General features: G+C 46.0%; 1 protein-coding gene across 4 annotated transcripts in view; it reads right to left on the reverse strand.

Annotated features, from left to right (window-relative positions):
• The window catches only part of HSF2BP (heat shock transcription factor 2 binding protein), a 251,031-nt gene that overhangs the window by 87,475 nt on the left and 143,244 nt on the right, over positions 1-20,312 (reverse strand). For all 4 annotated transcript variants that reach the window (XM_078656400.1, XM_078656399.1, XM_078656398.1 and 1 more), the window contains one exon: positions 16,870-16,987. In XM_078656400.1, coding sequence (XP_078512526.1) covers positions 16,870-16,987 — 118 coding nt within the window. The remainder of the gene's footprint in view (positions 1-16,869; positions 16,988-20,312) is intronic.

Below are 20,312 nucleotides of genomic sequence, written 5' to 3' on the forward strand. Positions count from 1 at the left end.
TGCTTATGACTTTGATGAGGATACCCCTGGAAGAGAACCAATGCTCCCAAACTCCATATCTGGTGTAAATTTCAGGAATAAGAAGGTTTTCTTCATACCTATTTCACTCTTATATTTAACCATATGAAATTGCTCTGTACTTGGTACACAGTGAAAAATCATTGTACGGTGCCACTCACTTGTTGGTTCTGGGCACCTCGAATTCTTGGAGAATCTACAAACCCTGTACATCCCAGCGACCTGACGGGTCTAGAGGATGTAACGATATGTCGATTTTTTGCAAACTGGCAATCATGACAACAAGCTACAGCTTAAGATCTTCTCATAAATGGATACGTTGTTCCTACTCATTTTCAATATTTATTTATTTCAACAGTTAGTTTCTTGGGGAAAACCTTGTGGGGATCTATACAAAAGACCCCTTGCTGAATTCAGAATTGTGTCTAGTTAAAAAAAAAAGTATAGATTTCTAGCTTCACGCATGGATTTTACACTTTACACCACAAATTGTAAGTAGGTTGAAAGCACAAAAATTAGGAAAAACAAACTACCTCTTAGAATAATTCCAATACTGTGATAAAGAATTGTTTTTTGGTACAGCTCTGCATAGCTGGGAAGATGGTGATTTTAGCACAGCAAACCTTTTGTTACTGCCATTTGTATGGGGAAGAAGCCAGACCCTTTTTTGCAGAGCACTTTTTCCCATTTTCACAAAGAAAAACATGTAACTATATTTTGGCTATATTCTCAGTACCCTCCAGGGGAATACACAAACCCTGGGTACCTTTAGAATCACCAAGATGTTAGACAAAAGGATGCATATTTGGAATGGATACCTTATGTGGAAAGAAGTTATGGAGGCATAAGCACAAAGTACAACAAAGAGCCAAAAAGGCGTCATCGCTGCAGTGGTAAAGCCTCAGCAGTTAAGGGGTTACACATGATTTTTTTTAACTAAATAACACAACTTTAATGAAATTATATTCTTACCTGCTATATTCTATTGCACAATATTCTTCTCATCACATTATTGTTGACACAATATTTGTGACACACAATATTTTGGAAACAATATAATGGTGGAACACCCTTCCAGACATGGGAAAGTTTGTAGAAAAATGCTTCATGTTTGGAAATGTATAATTGGATGTGTAGGGAGATGTTTGTGTGCAGTTAGGTTGCAGGTTTAATGGTTTTTTTAAAACTCAGCAGCTATGTGAGAGCTAAAACGAGTTTAGACTCCCAAGACATGACGAAGAGCAGCTTGGAAGTGGGTGGCTCATAGTTGCATTTCCATCATGGAAATGTAATGGATTACTCATCAATTGATGGGTAATTCTGAAAGCTGCAAATAAGGGATGACTCTGCAGAGGTAACACAATTTTTTGCTAGTTATTACTAAGAGGTATACAGCCCACAAAGTAGGGCCACCCGAAAATAATCTTGGAATTTGTGAGCTGTCTCCTAAGAGCCATGATAATAGAAGAGGAGGAGGCAACACTAGATTGTGATTTCATTATGACGAATTAGGTGGAGGCCATCACACACCTGCAGCATCAGCACCTGATGGACTTGGTAGAGAAGTTAAAAGAATCAGCAATGCTCCTAAATACTGATTTAAAAAATGAGTTCTACAAAGAAGAGTAGGGCTGTCTTGTTGCAGTCCAAGACCATATGCACTTCCGCCCCACGTTTATGTTGTGAGGGTACCTGCAGTACCATAAACCCGAGAAAAGATACCCTTTCTGCACCCTTTTTGACAGGCCTGGGCACCGTCATGAGTGTCCCCTCTCACCACCGCTTTCTACACTGGCCATGGAGTAATTTGAGGAGAACATCTGCCGGACCAGCGACATGTATCTCCATCGATCGGATACATGTCTTTTAAAGTACTCGTTATCCCGAATACCAGTGGATACTGGTTACCTTTAGATGCTATTACAATACAACCCAATGAGGATTTAGGCATATTTTATTGACTATATGCCCTGAGAAAGTTATTGCGTGATGACCCCAAGAGGAAACACGTGTTGGCTACGTCAATGTGATAACATGAATCATCTCTGAATCACCTTTGTCATTTGGAAGTGATGACTTCTTTGAAATAAAGAAGAAGATTTGGATTTGGACAAATATGGCCTCATGAACTTTTTTTGACTACTAATGACATATGTGTGCTTAGGAATAAGATTTATCTTTGTATTGCTTTTCTGGAAACTAGTGTCTGCAGGAATATTTGGAAACGTGGGTGGCCGTTTCCCCATTTTCCTTAGAGCACCTTATGGGACTATTTGATTAATTTGTTTACTCTGATGGTCATGCGCAGACTCTAACCCAGCCATGCTTTGGAGTTGTCTCATCCATTATGCCACTCCTTGCAATGACCCAGCAAACCTTTCTCCGGGCCTACCTTTGTAGCCTGTCTGTGCAGTTTTAAACTTCTTATTCAACCTGTTAAAATAAACTCTTTTTGACGGGTAAAACCTTGCTTTTAAATATTAATAAGTCATCCCTAAGTAGGTGTAGTAACTTGGTCCGGACAGATTGTAGAGTTTGAGGAGTATTTATTGTAGTAGTTACAATTCCAGTAGTTCAGCCCCACCAGGAGCAGCCAGCATGCTGCTCAGCCCTTCTCCAACTGTAGATTCTCACTCACAGCATTCTATCTTACATCATTCAGGGAGAATTCCACTGGCATAGAGAGTTCCACTGGCATAGCATGAACCATATTTGAACCATAACCTACTTTCCAAAGGAAAACAGAAAAGAACAGTGTAACAGATGAACAGAGAAAAGCAGAAACAAGATGCAGAAGCTAGTTGTATGAAAAAGAGAACCAGAGAGAAGAAGAGCAGTGAGAGACAATGGAAATATGAAAACAGATAAACATAATCTAACACCCATCCTCCCTTCTTTATATAACCAAAGAAAAGAAAGAGTGAAAGGAGAAACCATCAATGACTACCACCTGCACACCTACTGGCCAGACAGGTATGCGAGGAAGCAAGTCAGAGCAGGAGGAAACAAGAAGACAGGGAAGAAGAGAAATACAAATGAGTACTCATTCTTCTCCATCACATATAGAAGACCGACTAAAATAGAGAACAGGACTGGGCTATAGTGTTGACAATAAAACATGAAACCTAATAAACAAACGCCCTTTGTAACGCAGACCATGCACTATGGAAATGGGACTGGACCCCAAACCATACACCCAAAAAGGTTAACAACTCATTTTTGCAGGCGTAACCTGGAGAGAAGGTAATACGTTGTGCACTGTTGCAATAAAGAAACACCAACACTGTAAAATGTGCACCATACCATCCTTGTCGCCATAAAATTGCAGTAACTTGGTCTAGACAGATTGTAGTGTTTGAGGAGTATTTATTGTATTAGTTACAATTCCAGTAGTACAGCCTCACCAGGAGCAGCCAGCATGATGCTCAGCCCTTCTCCAACTGAAGGTTCTCACTCACAACATTCTATCTTACATCATTCAGGGAGAATTCCACAGGCATAGAGAATTCCACTGGCATAGAGAGTTCCACTGGCATAGCATGAACTATTAGAACCAGATACTACAGTAGGCCTTTTTGCTCATAAGACAGTGTGCATGGTACAATTATGCTAATTTCAGTTTGGAAGCAGCAATAACAAATATTTAATGTCTCTTTTTAATAGGTATTCAAAATCCAACTTAAAGGTAAAATCTAATTTTGTAGAACTATGATGGAAATATACCTTTTAGGAAGTTACCTTTTCCCTGTCTGACGTAACTGGGATCTAATCTGCATTTTTCTCTCCTACTTTCACCAGGGTGTCATTCACATTTGAACATGTGTGAACAAGGTGTGAGCTTGCTCCAAAGACAGGAAAAAAAGGCCTTGGATGTAGGAAGAATTGTTGTGCCGCTGACAGGATGCTGGTGGGCTGGGCCCATGAAATTATTTAACTTCAAAGAGGCCTAACCTGTCACAAGAAGATGTAGCTAATACCCAGGCCTGAACTCTTCTTTGGTCCCCCCAGCGAGACCAGCCCCAATCACAGGAGGCCCTTGTTGACATCATGGGAAATCCTGCTGTAGTGTCAAGACCTGCACGACAGGTCAGCTGAGGTTTTAAATATCACAGCGGGGGCACACTTCAAGGGGCAAGAGCTGGATGCTAAAATAATTTTTGTGTATCCACTGTTGTGTTGCTGATTAACTCTGCTTTGTTCTGCCAGACCTCTGCCTCTGGGTTTCTTGGGGGTAATGGGGCTGCCTAAAAATGGCTGATGGTGTCAGATGTGGTAGGACACTAGCATTACTACAACACCCCCCCCCACACACACACACACACACACACCCACACTTCAGAGCCCAAGTTTAGTGTGGTTGAAGACTGCCTCCATCTTCAAAATGCCAAAAGGGGGTAGGGCTAGCCACAGGAACATTTACTCTATTGGTTAGGGCTTACTCAGGGGTCATTCCCACCCACTAGCACGTGCCAGATATAAATGTGACATCTCCTGGTGCCCACTTCAAAACACTCCTCGACCACAGGAAGATCAGAAGAGGTCTGAACCTGATGTCAGCAATCTGAGAAAACCACTAAAGGACTTTCCTTCTTGTACCCAGAGCACAGAAGTGGACTCCAATGGTCACAAGGCAGACCTGTTCAAGCTACAGGGGTACAACAAGCTGCAAGAGGCATTTCCTACAGCTTCCCACTTGATCAGTGGCAACTAGAACTGGACTGGACTCTGCCTGACACCCAGTGAGTCTCTAAATGCCTCCCCTGAGATCCCAAGGAGCTTTAGAAGTGTACTCCTGTGGTGGATTGGGAGTTAAAGGACTAAAGTTAGAAGGTAAAATCTTTGACCAGGGCGAACCTGTTTAGTGTATCGGAGCTGCACTCCATCGCTGTCAGTGTCAAATTATACCTAGGTCATGCTCTCCCTCTACCCAGACGTGGGTCCCTTGCTCACTTTGCCACTGGATTCAAGCTAGACTGGCTGATGAGGGGTGTTACCCAGAAACCGGCCCCAGGAAGCTTGTTTCTGGTTCAGGGAACACCTGGCTTGGCAGTTCGGGCTGGACTGTTCTCATGGGGCACAGGGTCAAGACTGATTTGCATATAGATGGGACTGAACTGAGGTGGCGAAGTGAGCTAAAGAACGATGATGGATTCACCCAGACCTGTGACTGGGGGTGAGTGTCTAAAAAGTTTCAGCGTTCCGTCCGTCATCTCCTTGTTTGCTTTGGTCACCCTAAATGGCAGGATATGCCCATAGATGGGTCTCTTGCTCACTTTGCCACTGGATTCACGCTAGCCTGGTTGATGAGGGGAATTACTCAAAAATCGGTCCCAGGATGCTTGTCTCTGGTTCAAGGAAGACCTGGCTTGGCAGTCTGGACTGGACTGTTCCCATGAGGCACAGGGTCAAGACTGATTTGCATATAGCTGGGTCTGAACTGAGGTGGCGAAGTGAGCTAAAACACGATGATGGATTCAACCCAGATCTGTGACCGGGGTGAGTGTCTGAAAAGTTTCAGTGTTCCGTCCGTCATCTCCTTGTGTTTGCCATGCTCTACCATGACCTTTGAGCACTTTGTGCTTCCTGGCACCATTTATACTTAAAAATAAATAAATAAATCACATCTCCGATTCTCCTTATTGTATTTTTGCTGTTTTGTTTACTAGATCTTGCTCTATTTTTCTAATTCAGTTTGGGACAGCATTAATACTTTACAGATTGCTTCTAAGTTAAGCCTGACAGATCTGTGCCATAGCTACCATAGGGTTGACCTCAGATTCATTTAGGGACTTTAGAGCTTCACCCTGATAGAGGTGGGTACTTACCTCCCATTAGCTAGATAACTGCTCTAGAATGCTTGAATATGGCCCTGCATTCAAAAAGGGCAATAACAACTCTCTCATACATGTTAAACGAGCCACTGGCTCGAGGCGTAACACAGAATTACATTTAAAGCACTGGGTATTACCTACAAAGTGTAAGTGGGGAGGAACTCAGAAAAGCCACACATAACACTAAACAGCACCAGTGGTCACAAAGTAACTATAGAATGGCAAGCTAGCATTTTGTAAAATATCTTAATTAATAATAAATAAAACCATAGGAGATACAAAAAGAGAAGGGCTGCCTTATTAAATCTATAGCTACAGGAGTGCACCTGCAAATTGCCAGCCCTACTGCATTAACATGTAGCAGACCTTGTCAGAACTTCAGGTACTTTCTAATTAAAATACATTGTTTTAGAGACAATTATAAGTTACATGCATGCCACCAGAGTGGCATCTGGGCATTTGAGAGGGTGTTGAGGGGTTCAGCTGCAATCGGCGAAATACTGGCATGAAGACCCACTTCTTATAGCATTCTTCAATTGGAGGAGATCTGATAAATAGTGCGGTAGTCTGCGAAAGGTCCCCACACTTGAGAAAGTCCAGAGGGAGACATTTATATCTGTGGAATTTGAACATGATGTCCCAAGGCTCCACCTTTTATAATTTGTACCAAATATATTCTATATCCTCTCTCTGCCACCTACACCAACAGTCAATGGAATGATGTACCTTTAACCATCTATGAAGCATTTACAGAGAGGATGCCTGGAAACCTTCCTCCCAGAGTATACCCAATGATGCACAATGCTCACTCAATTGACAGTGATGGAATTTTGTCATTTCTGCTAGTTTAAGGTTTCACAACGCTCTCTGAGAGAGTCTCAGGACAGTATTCTAGCATTCTATGATACACATAAAGAACAAATTACTTGTTTTCTGAAATGCTCTTTTTGGTACATACAGTATCTAACAGCAGATTCCAAACCTTTAGAATCCCCTTAAATGCCAGACTGGATCCGGAATTATTTCATGCAACAGTTCTGCATGCCTACAAGGGCACCATCGGGCTTTGTGGCGGGTCTGTCAGTGCTTGTGCATGATATTATGAAGCACACAATGGGGTTTGAATTACCACTGCATCCCTGAAACCTTTTTAGGGGCTGGAAATAGCTGAGAAAGCGCGGACACCACATCAACAATGTATTACGTGGGATTGTGTGGGACAATATATTTATTTTCTTTCAAGATCATGTATTGGTGGCTGAACTAAGTTTGATCGCCCTTGGGTGTGAGAGCAAACCTCGTAGAGCTATTCCACTTTCCCAAACTGGTCTCCAATGAAACTCACAGGTCCCTCCCTGTCCTGTGTTCCTGGGAGCCCTCCGCCCTCTATCTAAGCACAGATCCATCAAATGATCCAAGGATAGGGTGTGAAGGTCTACCATTACTAACCTTGTAGCTGCCATAAAAATATGCAGGTTTTAATATGTACAAGTTGGACTTATCGGGGGTTCTCCACTAGCAGGGCAAACATGTCACTATCTGCAGTCCTCCATTTTTGCTGACCCACCACACTGGGGGTCACACTGCACCTGCTCCTCCTGGATAGTTACTCATACTGCAGGGACAGCAGGTTTCTTACCTCTCTCAGCAGGCTGCTAGGTTCTAGGCACTACGGGGCAGGTAATCAGTTATTTCAGCAAGGGGTGGGCATAGGAGATGTCCCATCACTTCTGAAAAGCTGGCTGTCAGGTAGACGCCAGCTCTGACTGCACAACAGTACTCTACAGAGCACGTCCTTCCTTAGTTAAAGAGAACTTGGAACTGGAACCAAACGTGGGCCAGTGGGTCCCACTTTTATCCAGTCGAAGCAGACAGGAGATGTGGGTCCAGTGTCTCCACTTTCATAACTGGTTTAAGTTGGTTCACCTTTGAAGTGTCCTCTTCAGGCCGTTCTCCAAACACAGCCTTTGTGTAGAGTCATGCTCCGTATGATGGGATAGTCCCCAGCCTGGAGCATCCACAACAGAGACACAAAGAGGTGTGAGCTTTCAGCCTGTGGCTATCATCAGCCATAATGAAGAATAATCAGGGGAAAGAAAAGGCTGGCCTCACCTAAGAGGTCCATTCATATTGCGCAACAGAGACTTAAGTCCCACTCTGCACCTCCACCAAATATAAAAGTGCTACAGGAAGACTGCTCAGCAGCTCCTCTCACCAAAAGGCCAAATAGATTTTCTAAATGGCTGCTGTCTCCTCTTTCCACACTTCACTAAGTCTTCTGCCTCCTGCTTCAAGAATGTCAGCAACACACTTACAATATCTGGAAAAACAACCTCACGTCCATCTATGCCAGGGCAATCCAACACGGATTGCACAGACGTCCATTACTCTGGTTCACCCCTGCACATCATGCATATGCCAGGTAGGCTGAACACACAAACATGCACACGGTACGGTTTGGATGTTAGTGCTAGGATCTGGGTAAACACACAAAAGGATAACTTTACACGAGTGGGCCAGTAGGTCTCACCTCCAGTAACACCGATAGAAAGATCTGGCCACAGCTATGGATTCACAAACCACCGTGTGCTGTCACCACTGCTCTGTGTGCTAATCCCATGAAACGGAAAATAGCTGACTGTCAGTATAATGAGGGTTTGCTAGGTGCATCAATCAAGTCACAGGAAAGACCCAGGGTCTTATTTATGTCAAGGGACAGATCAAAGCCTCTGTACACACACACTAGATCTGTGTGAGGCTAGGTCCAAAATCAAAAACCAGGATGCCATATACACGCAGGCCGGCACCCAGGGTAGGGAAACACGTCTCTACATCACGCAAGGGATGGGCCTAACCCAACACGCCCCACCTTCGACTCAAGATTGTACCCTACCTCCTGTTCAGTAAATCCCCTGAACTCTTGAACCTAAAATACCCTCTCCTTTGACTTGGAGTTAGGCTTGAGTGAAGTAGTTCTGCCAAACTCCAAATGGTATGAGTTTCTGGGTGATATGGCACTGATGGGGCCTGAAGAACGTTTGACAAATTGGGACCAGAGTTCATGAGGGGAGATGGACAATGGGAATCTGCATGATGATGAGCCCGGCAGGAGTGAGCGTACCCTGTTAAAAAGGCTTGGTTTTCTTTCATTTTACAGAAATGCAAAGAAAATACAAAAATATAGAAACTCCCAATGAGTATACCAAATTCAGCTTTTGACATTAATCACACTGAGAGCCTGAAAAACCATGTCTGAATAGGGGATGTCATGCTATCATGTTTTTTCAGTGCAAGATTAAATTAGTCACCATCCCATTGCTGTATATTCAATTACTCTAACACTTCCAACAGCCACGCTTGACGGAAAATCATATTTGTTTCATGCTTCACCTTACTTGTCTCATACACTTCAATATAGCTACTTCCATTTCAACCACTGTTGGGGTTCTTTTCCAGCCAGTGCTTGTGCTAGATATAGAGACTCTGACAATTACTGCACAGCAAATATTGCCCCTTGGTATTCCTTCATATAACCTTCTGTTTCTAACAGAATACCTGCCCCTGGTAAGGTAAATTGACTGTTTGACAAGGGTTTGAATTCCCTAGACTAGATCCAATCACCCTCTCAAAGCTGCATACTCTGGAACAGCTGCACTACCTCTCAATCTCACAACGGGGGCACCAAGCATCACTCGTATATATTGTGTGGTGATCTACCTTCAATATCTGAATGTGGTGCAATGCATTTCCAAATTGTTTTGTCAATGGTTCCAACAAAAGTGCCCCAAGTATCTCTGGCAGTAATATATTCTACCATTATTGAGTAGCTTTTAGCCTGATCCAAGATATCAAATACATTAACAAAACTGCCTCTGTCTCTCTCATGTGGGGATATATTATACATCTAGATCCATTTCTTTAAGATGAGAGAGAAAATATTGAATCTGTAAATATTTGTAAAGTGCTGACTCGAGGATAGGAATTCTACCCTTGAGTCTGTAAATGAACATAGCAACACTAAATGATGCAGCTGTCCCACCACTCTAAAACATGTGTTCAACCAGTATGAAGGGGGGGGGGCTAGTTTACAACAATATAGATGTTCATAATAATGGTTTGTTTTCCATGTCTGCCTTCCCTTATGTGCAGGCTGCAGTCTACAGACATGTTTTCAAAAACGTTAGTTAACACACAATTGTCTTCTGCTAAATATGTGTATTAGTAAACAGTAGCCTGGTTACTACAGATAGAGTAAAAAGACTTCTGTCCGCTACCATATATCTAAAGCAGCAGAAAAGTCTGGCCAATAGGTCTCTCATCTGTAAGCATTGTGAACCAACTACTCTCCCCACCTCCTTGCCCTCCTCCTAGTTACCACCAGACTATAGTCTGTTTACTACATACACTAGCCTACAGATCATAAGTAGAAACACAGAGGTGGCAGGCAAAGTAAGAAAACAAGTTACTTACCTGTAACTTTGGTTCCCCAGTATTGGTAACTTTCATAGATTCCCATGTTTTGTCTCGGTAACAAAAATACCATAGCTGTAGGTACAAAAGACCAAGGAAAAAGGCCTAGGCCTCATTCCCTTTTGTAGCATATCACCCTCTTTGTGTAAAAGAGACCAAACTTAGGCCTCAGCCAATCAGAAGTGCCTCCCCCCTTAGAACCTTCCTGAAGGAGCCTCAGAGCCTCAGATTTTCGTAGCCGTTGTGTACTTAGACACCATATCTGTAGTTGGCTGAGCTTTCCTCGGGGAGGTGGGCGGGCGCATGGGAATCTATGAAAGTTACCAATACTGGGGAACCAAAGTTACAGGTAAGTAACTTGTTTTCTTACCCCAGTATTGGAACTTTCATAGATTCCCATGCTTTGTATCAGAATAGCAAGCAGTTAGTAACAAAACCACATTTTGCATCATCACAATATAGCAATAGGCAACATGACATAAAGATACAAAATGTGAAATACGGAAGGTGGGAAAGAAAGGAAAGCTCACCAATCATTGGAAGAGGTTCCTCAGGACAGCCTGTCCTACTGCCACATCATCTTATTGCAGGGACTCCAAGCAGTAATGCCTGGTAAAGGTGTGAACGCTGCTCCAGGTAGCAGCTCTGCAAATGTCTTTGATCTGCACCCCTGCGAGAGGGCTGTAGTAGAAGCCACAGATCTCGCAGAATGTGCTCGAACCCTGCCAGTCAGAGGTTTTCCTGCAGCAGTGTTACAATGCAGAATGGCACTCGTGATCCATCTTGAAATGCCTTGCTTGGAAAGAGGAAGGCCCTTGCTTGGACCTCCGAAGGCAACAAATATTTGAGAGGTTTTCCGAAAACTCTTAGTATGCTCCAAGTAGAATTTCAAACACCGTTGCACATCGAGGGAATGCAATGTCCCCTCTGCTGGTGTAGCCGGTTGAGGAAAGAACGCCTTCAGAATGACCGGTCCATTCAAGTGGAAGTCCGAGGGGACTTTAGGCATCCTCATGATGACAGTGTTTCTCTTGAATTGAAGGAAAGGTTCTTGGATAGTCAAGGCCTGCAATTCTCCAACACACCTAGCCGACGTGAGAGCGAGGAGGAGAGCCAATTTCCATGAAAAGGTATTTCATGTCAGAACGATGGATTGGTTCAAACGGGCCCTTCATGAGTTGACAAAGGACTAAATTCAGATGCCATGTTGGAGGAGGTGGTCTCACTGGTGGATAAACTCTGAACAATCCTTTTAGAAATTGTTTGATAATTCTGGAGGACCACAAGGAGGGTCCAGAGCCAGTCCTCCTGAACCTCGATATTGCCGCCAAATGGACCTTAATTGATGAATGGGCTATTCCCGAGTTGGCCAAGGAGAGCAGATAAGGAAGGATCTGATGCGGCTTGGAAGCAAAAGGATCAATGCCTTCTTTCTTGCACCAGCAACAAAATCTCTTCCACTTAAGACGGTAAGTCCTGTTCGTAGAAGGAGCTCTTGCCTGAGAAAGGACCTCCTTAATCACACTTGAAATGGGTAGGTTCATAAATTCTCGCTGCTCAGGAGCCATGCAGTCAGGTGTAGTGACTGTGGATCTGGGTGCCAAACTTGTCCCTCGGACATCGTGAGGAGATCTGGAAGAACCTCCAAAGGAAGAGGAGGGGCTATCGACAGCAGATGGAGTTCCGTGAACCAGAACTGCCTCGGCCAAGCAGGTGCTATAAGGATCATCTTGCACGGCTCCACCTTGATCTTCCTGATGAGCCGTGGAATCAGAGGTATGGGAGGAAAAGCGTAGACAAATGTCCTCGACCATGCTATCGAAAGCGCACTCCCCAGAGAACCTCGATGGGGAAGCCTGCTTGCATAAGACCGGCATTTCTTGTTGGTCGGAGTGGCAAAAAGATCGATCTCTGGTCTGCCCCACTGGTTGAAGACCTCCTCCAAGACTCTCTGATTCAATTCCCATTCGTGGCTGACTGAGGATGACCTGCTCAGTCTGTCGGCGTTTTCGTTTAGGACGCCTGGCAAGTGTTCTGCCCTCAACGATATCCTCTGAAGGATCGCCCATTCCCAGATCGGCTGGGCCTCTTGCGACAATGGACGAGATCTGGTTCCTCCTTCCTTGTCCACATAGTGCATGGCCGTGGTGCTGTCCGTCCTGATAAGCACTTGTGAACCTTCCTGGCGAGGAAGAAAAGCTTGCAGAGCCAGTCGTATCACCCTGAGCTATAACAGGTTGATGTGGAGGCGTTTCTCCTGGGGCGACCAATGAACGCTGACATGCAGGTCTTGCAGTACTGCCCCCCAACCCTCCAATGACGCGTCTGTTGTCACCACTTGAGGAGACGGGTCGCTTACGAAGGATAAACCTTGGGACAAGTTGTCTTGATCTGTCCACCATAAGGCCGCTTCCTTCATACTTGGAGTGACCGTCACTCTGTCCTCGAATGAACCGTGGACTTGTTGCCACTGGTTGTCTTGTTACTCCTGCAGAGGACGCATTCTTAGTCTGCAATGGGGAATTAGTGGGATACACAATGAAATTACCCCCAGAAGAGACTTGTAGCGGCGAACTGAAAGACACTTTTTTGTTCGCAAGTCCTGAGCCAAGGTTTGCAATTTGTCTCTCCTTTCCTGAGTAGGGAAGGCTCTTGAGAGCTTGGAATCAAAGATGGCTCCCAGGAAGCGAGCCTTCCTGGACGGAACCAGGGAAGACTTCTCGTTGTTCAGAGCGAGTCCCAGATTCTGAAACAAATTGGTACAAGCTTGAACAGCCTCCAGCGCTGCCTCCCTGGACGGAGCTTTCAGTAACCAGTCGTCCAGGTAGGGGAAGACCTGGAAATGGTTCCTTCGCAGGAAAGCTGCTACTGGCGCCAGCACCTTTGTGAAAATTCTTGGGGCTGAACGGAGTCCAAAGGGTAAGATCCTGAACTGAAAATGGCTCTTGGCTACTGTGAATCGCAGAAACCTTCTGTGTGCTGGGTGAACCGGAACGTGGAAATACGCATCCTCGAGATCGAGCGTGGCCATGAAATGCCCCGGGCTGATAAGCTTCAAGATGTCCTGGAGAGAGACCATCCGGAAGGACAGGGAGATGAGGTAGGTGTTTAGCTCCCTGAGGTCTAAAATGGGGCGCCACTTTTCTAGCGTCTTCCTCATCAGGAAGAACCTGGAATAAAAACCTTGTCCCCTTTGGTTTGCTGGGACCGGCTCTATCGCTCCCTTCCGGAGCATCTGTTGGACCTCGAGCCGCAGGAGACGCTGGTGTTTCGATGGAATGGCTGCCGGGGGGCTTGGGTGGAGGGACTTGCGTGAATTCCAAGGTATGCCCTTTCCGAATGATGTTGAGCACCCAACGGTCCGATGTTATCCTGGACCAGTTGTGAAGGTAATTGGTGACCCTGCCTCCAACTGATGATCTCTTGAAGGAGGGTCCAGTAGGAAGAGCCAGGAGGCCGCTATTGGCGCTTGGACGAATCTCGTCCTCGTCCAGCCTGTTTCCCCTTATTGTAAGGCCTGGAGTAGTTGGTAGACTGGCCTTGCCGCTGCTGATAAGGCTGACGGTATTGCTGGGAACCGGAGCCCGTGGTGGAATAGTGTTGTTGTTGTTGATAGGACCCTCTGTAGTTACAACCTCTACCTCTGGATCCTTTAAAAGGAGACTTTCTGTATTGAAGGGTCCCCAAGGACCTGGCAGTCTCTGTGTCCTTTTTTATTTCTTGAAGAGTGTCGTCAATGAGTTTGCCAAATAATGCTTCACCATCAAAGGGAAGATCCAGGACTTTGTTTTGAATTTCAGGCCTGAACCAAGTAGCTTTGAGCCACCCTTGGCGGCGGAGGACTGCCGCCCCAGCCAATGAACGGAACGCCGTCGTCGCAATATCCATTGCACAGTCAATGATTTCCATCGACGTTGCCTCTCCCTCCTGCAAGATCTTCTTTGCCTCAGTCGTAGACTCCGGAGGCAGCTGGTCTAGGTATGGAGCGACATCACACCAAAGCTGGCGGTTGTATCTACCTATGATCGCTAGGGCATTTGCCGCTCGCACCAGCAAACTTGCCATCTACGAGAATCTCTTCCCCACATTATCCAACCTCCGCCCTTCCTTGTCCGGAGGAGTTGTTAAGGGAGCAGAGGGGTTACGGGATTTCCTCTGCGCAGCCTGCGAGATCACAGAGTCTGGTCTTGGATGACCCGTTAAGGCTGCCGGACCATCATCTGGTGCCTTGTATTTTTTATCCAGACGTGGTAGCACCGGGACCACCGTCGCCGGGTTTTTCATGGCCTTTAGGCCTTCCTTCCACACATGATCCACAATAGGAATAGACCTAGTTGACTTCCTAAAAGGTTCCTTGAAATCATATAAAAAACAATCCGTGGTAACCTTAGGCATGGCCAATTTGAATCTCGCAGTGGCTCTTTCCATCAGCTGATGGAAGCCCCCCATGTCTGCAGGCGGGGAATCTGCCGGATCTGGGACTGGCGATGCTGGGTCCGCAATGATATACTCGTCATATTCAGTATCGGGAATAGAGCCATGATCCGACTGCTGATCCTCATCCGAGGAATCATCATGGACCTCTTGTAACCCGGAGGAATCATGATGGATGGACATTTGAGGCCGAGGGGAAACTTGAGCTGGAATGGTAGGCGTCACCAATGAGGCTGACATCCCTGCGGGAGTTGCTGGTGTTGACGGCACCCGAATAGGCATACTCGCTTTAGATTTATAGTCCTGCAGCATCTTATGCAGATTTTGGAGAAAAGAAGATGGCACTGTAACCATTTCCTGCTCAGTATGATGTTGCAACTGGGCCGATTGATGATGGCCCACATCCTCACGTCCGTATTCGCCCTCAGAGTCAGTGTCCTGGCATTTGACTAGAAGTTGGGAGGGACTATCGGCATAGCTGTATGAGTCCTGGTCCTCCTCCTCTGATTCTCCTTCTTGCAGAAGCATGGTCGGCAGTAGAGGAGACATACTCCTCGGAGAAGTCATCTCCGGCGTGATCCGCGTCACAGAAATGGTCATTCTCTTTTCAGAGGATAATACCGTCACCGGTTCCGTCGTCGACGGTTGTATACGCGTCGACGAGATCGGGGTCGTCGAAGTCGTCGACGAGGAAACGGTCGACACGCCAGCCGTTGTCATTGTCAAAGTCGTCGTCGTCGACGCCCTCGTCGACGAGACCGTAGTCGTCGACATGGTCGTCGTCGCCATTGTCGACGTTGGCACCATCGTCGACGGTGTGTTGGAAACTGTCGTTGTCGGCACCTTTGTCGTCGGCACCTTTGTCGTCGGCACCTTCTGCGGCACCTTCGTCGTCGGCGATGCCCTCGTCGGCGTCTCCGTCGGCGGCGGCTTCGTCGTCGGCGTCGTCTCCGTCGACGGTGAAGAAATCGCTGTCGACGGTACCTTCGTCGACGACTCCCCTGTCGATGGGATCGTCGACATCAATGCAGATTTCGATTTTTTCGTCGACGGGACATTCGTCGTCGAGGACTTGGAACTCCTCTCAGAAGACTGGGATGAAGGTTTTTTGAAGGCTGTGACAGTCTTCTCACCTTTAGAAGGCGAATCTGGTCCTACCCTCTCCTTTACACCTCGGTGAGGAGATTTGCTGGGACCTGGGGTCTCAGACTCACTGGGGGTCTTTTTTGAGGCCTTGGAAGATCTTTCCATATAAGGTGAAGGGGAACCCCTACCCCTCTTCACTGACCTTCTTGAAGAAGACATCGATGCTGCATCCTCACTGTCACTGGAGACAGTATCCTTCCTGGTTTTCAGCTTATGGAGCCATGTCAAGAGTCTTCCCTCACGGTCCCGGAGGGTCTTGGCCGAAAAGGTGCGACAGATTTTACAGTCTGCAGCCTGGTGGTCAGGATAGAGGCAGTAAATGCAGTCCTTGTACCTATCCTCCACAAAAAGCCTTTTCTTACCACAGGTGGAACAAGGTTTGAAAAGGGCTTTTTTCTTCTCCATTTCTGACATCCTGGAAGGCAGCCAACAATCCTGAAGTGAAGTTGAAGATTTAGAAGTAGAAATCCTGAAGAAATCCTTTGTAAAAGTAGAAGTTGAGCAGAGCTCAAAGGAGACTCCCTAAGCACAACGTGCGGTAGAAAATCTGAGGCTCTGAGGTTCCTTCAGGAAGGTTTAAGGGGTGAGGCACTTCTGATTGGCTGAGGCCTAAGTTTGGTCTCTTTTACACAAAGAGGGTGATATGCTACAAAAGGGAATGAGGCCTAGGCCTTTTTCCTTGGTTTTTTGTACCTACAGCTATGGTATTTTTGTTACCGAGACTCCCATTCCGACGACGGGGAATGATACAAAGCATGGGAATCTATGAAAGTTCCAATACTGGGGTAAGTAAACATATGCCATGCATAGACCGGCAGCCACACACAGGACAATACAGAGTCCCCATAAAAAATAAGGCTATATGGAGACTCCAAAATAAACTCCGAAGCCATGTGTGGTTCTGTCTTCAAAGTAGTAGTAAGATTTGTTTTTTAAAACAGACATTGGTAAGAATCAGTGTTGCACATACACTTTGAGTCTGGAGCAGAGACCTGCCTTCAGCTCTGCCAACAGCTGCATCCAGGTATCCAGCAATACAGAGCATGAGGTGACCAGAAACTCACGGCCAATGGTGACAGCAGCCACATCTGCAAAGGGAAGAGAGGGGATGTGTGAGTAGGAGCAAGCAGAACAAGAGGTGAAACTACAATACATTCTGATGACAAAGCCCAGCTGAAAATTTTGGACATGGTTGCTCTCTCAGATTCTGCGGTGTGGTGATAGGTAGGCTGAAGGGGTTTTCATGAATGGCTACATTCTTCCTTGCATAATGTCCACCCTTCAAGATCAGAATGTCAGATGGCTAGGAATACTCAAACCACCTTCATTACATAAAATCAATCCTCACATGAAAGGCACACTGACATATTCGCCGGACATTAGGATACAACTCAATGATGGAGACTGTTGGACATTCTCAAATCTAAGAGTCCATGGTCTCTCTGGAATAAATAAAGAACAATCTTCACACAACTTCTGAACCTATCTGGGGCTGTTGACAGGGAAATCGTTTAAATGATTATTCATCCAAACCTAACTTTCAGTTCTTCGAATTCCTAGTGAGGTCTAACTAGGAGTGTAGATGGTACTGGTGGAGGTAGCAGGATAATGTGTCAGAGAAGAGGCTTTGAGGTCCTTGCGAGAGACATACAATAAGAAACCCATTTAATAGTGGGATCAGGTCTGAGGCACCTGTCCTATGAGCACTGGCACAAACAACAGGAAGGCCCAAGACTAATACTAAGCACGCTGTGGTGAAGTCAAAGGTCAGAAATGTGAGAACAGCTCAGGCATTGTGCAGCTGGTCTGCCTGGCGAGATGTATCTGGAAAGCAGAGTACCCTGCTGTGTCTATGCCACACATGAAAAGTCCCTGATCGCCTTGTACTAGCAGTAACTCACTCTTCTGTTGTCTTAGGCTAGACGGGTCAAATCTCACCTTTGTTGTCTAAATTTCACCTGGTTACTCTGTCCTCAGCCTGGGCTCATTTGCCCTTCTCCGGTGCAGCATTCTTATGCCTGGTTTCCTGCTGGTGTCTGAGAACACACAGTGGTCGTAAGAGCGGTGGGAAACTGATCTCGTGAGACACATCCCTTTCACAACCCTAGTCCCACAGGGCACTCTCTTAAGGACGGAATTTTTCATACAAGGAAAATAATGCTGCATACTTGTAACATAATGCTATTGTTTTCATTATATTCATATTTTACATTTCAGCCATGTATTTCCAACATCAGTACAAAAGGGGGTGGTAATGGACGGAGCATCTGAACCAATCAAACACTCACACCAAGTCAAAAGATCTGGGTTTAATCCATCACCATTCTTTAGCCCACTCTGCCCACCCCAGTTCAGACATAGCTATATGCAAATCAGTCTGATGGTGATGGATTAAACCCAAATCTTTTGACTGGGTGTGAGTGTTTGATTGGTTCAGATGCTCCGTCCATCACCACCTCCTTTTGTACCGCTTTTGGCCGCCATAAGTGTGGCAGGGTATGCTCAGACGTGAGTCCCTTGCTCACTTTGCCACTGGATTCAAGCAAGCCGGGATGAAGACGGCTGCAATGCCAGAAACCAGTCCTCGGAAGCTTGTTTCCGGTCCAGGGAAGACATGGCTTGGCAGTTCGGGCTGGACTGTTCCCATGAGGCACAGGGTCAGACTGATTTGCATATAGCCATGTCTGAACTGGGGTGGCAGAGTGGGCTAAAGAACGGTGATGGATTAAACCGAGATCTGTTGACTGGGTGCGAGTGTTTGATTGGTTCAGATGCTCCGTCCATCACCACCCCCTTTTGTACCATGTATTTCCAACATAGCACCACCTCTCAAGGTTCATGGATCATCCTGTTGCCCAATTTTGCTCTGTTGCACAAAAGTCGCATATTACATTTATTGCCTCTTACAATTTTATTATTCTAAATCTTGTCAGGTGTAGTCATTTGTCAAACCGCACACTTGAATCTGTGCCACTGACTTGACTTTATAGTATCTTACATTTTACCTGACCCAATTGAAATGTTCACAATTAAGGGCAGAAAGTGCCCTGTGTGAATCCAGGGTTAGAGGATGGAGACTAAGCTGGGGTCAAGGAACCTCTTCCTGCCTTTGTTATTGGCTTGCTCTTACAGACACCAGCAAAGAACAACTGGGTTGGAGGTTGTTACGTACACTACTACGAGTTACCATCTGACGTAGTCCTTTTAGTCAGAGTTGCCGTACCAGGGTTGTGTGATGGAACAACGCATGACTCAACAATGCATGCCTGAACCACACGGTCGCAACCACAACTGCGTCTTTACCACGCATGCCTTTACCACACATGATTGGAAAAGGGACATGTGTGTTAAAGATCACACCCCTGGCCTGAGCCCTAAAATTCGGCATTCCTGCGGTTTATTCTACCCTATAATCTACCCTAACCCACTATTATTGAGACCTAAACCCCGTCCTTCCAGCCCCAAAAAACTACTCCAACCCCAGTGCCCAGCCCTGAGCCCTTAAAACTTCCCACTATCCTCTAAAACTGCCCCTTTCCTGTCCACACTGAGCCCTAAAAACGGATGTATGACATTACAACGCATGCTTTTACCACGCATGCTGTTACGACACAATTTTCACAACGCATGCTGTTACAACGCATAGCGCTTAGGGGTGCTGGATAGTGAATAGTTTAATTTACTATTCCAACTCCAGTCCCCGTGGATAGTAGGGAAGGTGTTGGATAGTAAATTAAATCTATTCCCTATCCTAGAGCGCCCCCCAGCGCAATGCGTTGTAATGATATGCGTTGTAATAGTTGCGTCGTAAAGGTACTGCGTGGTAAAAGTTGCGTTGTAAAGGATGTTTCCCCCTAAAAACTGTCCCTTAGCCCTGAAAACTGCCCCTTACCCACCACCCGCCCCAAGCCCTAAAACTCAGACTAATAAAAACTACTACAACGCAAGCATCCCCACCCTGAGCCCTTAAAACTGACTGCACAGAACCCCCTAAAACTACTCTGACCCCATCCCCCCTCCCTTCACCCTAAAACCAGCCCCACTACCTAAAACCTACCCCCAAATCCCCCCAGCCCAACTTACCCAGCCACGTCCCGGTCTGCCCTTCCTGCCGCATGCCTTCCAGTTCCTCTCCCATCTGCTGAGACGGACAGAACGCCAAATGCCTTAACCACGCATATGGTTAAGGCATATGCGTGGTTAAGGCAAGCGCTGTTCAGCTTATGGAGAAACAGCATGCGTGCTTAAGACAGTTTCCCCCGTACCAGTGGTGCATACAATTTGTTTCAAGATCTCACAGCCAGAGTGCCAGTCCAAGTCATCTAAACTATCCGAGAGACAGCAGGTTGGAGATTTGCATTCCTCCGCTTACTGTTCTTACTAGGTGGAGAGTGGTGGACTAGCATTGTCATT

Source organism: Lissotriton helveticus, chromosome 8 (assembly GCF_964261635.1).
Source record: "Lissotriton helveticus chromosome 8, aLisHel1.1, whole genome shotgun sequence".
Taxonomy (NCBI): Eukaryota; Metazoa; Chordata; class Amphibia; order Caudata; family Salamandridae; genus Lissotriton; species Lissotriton helveticus.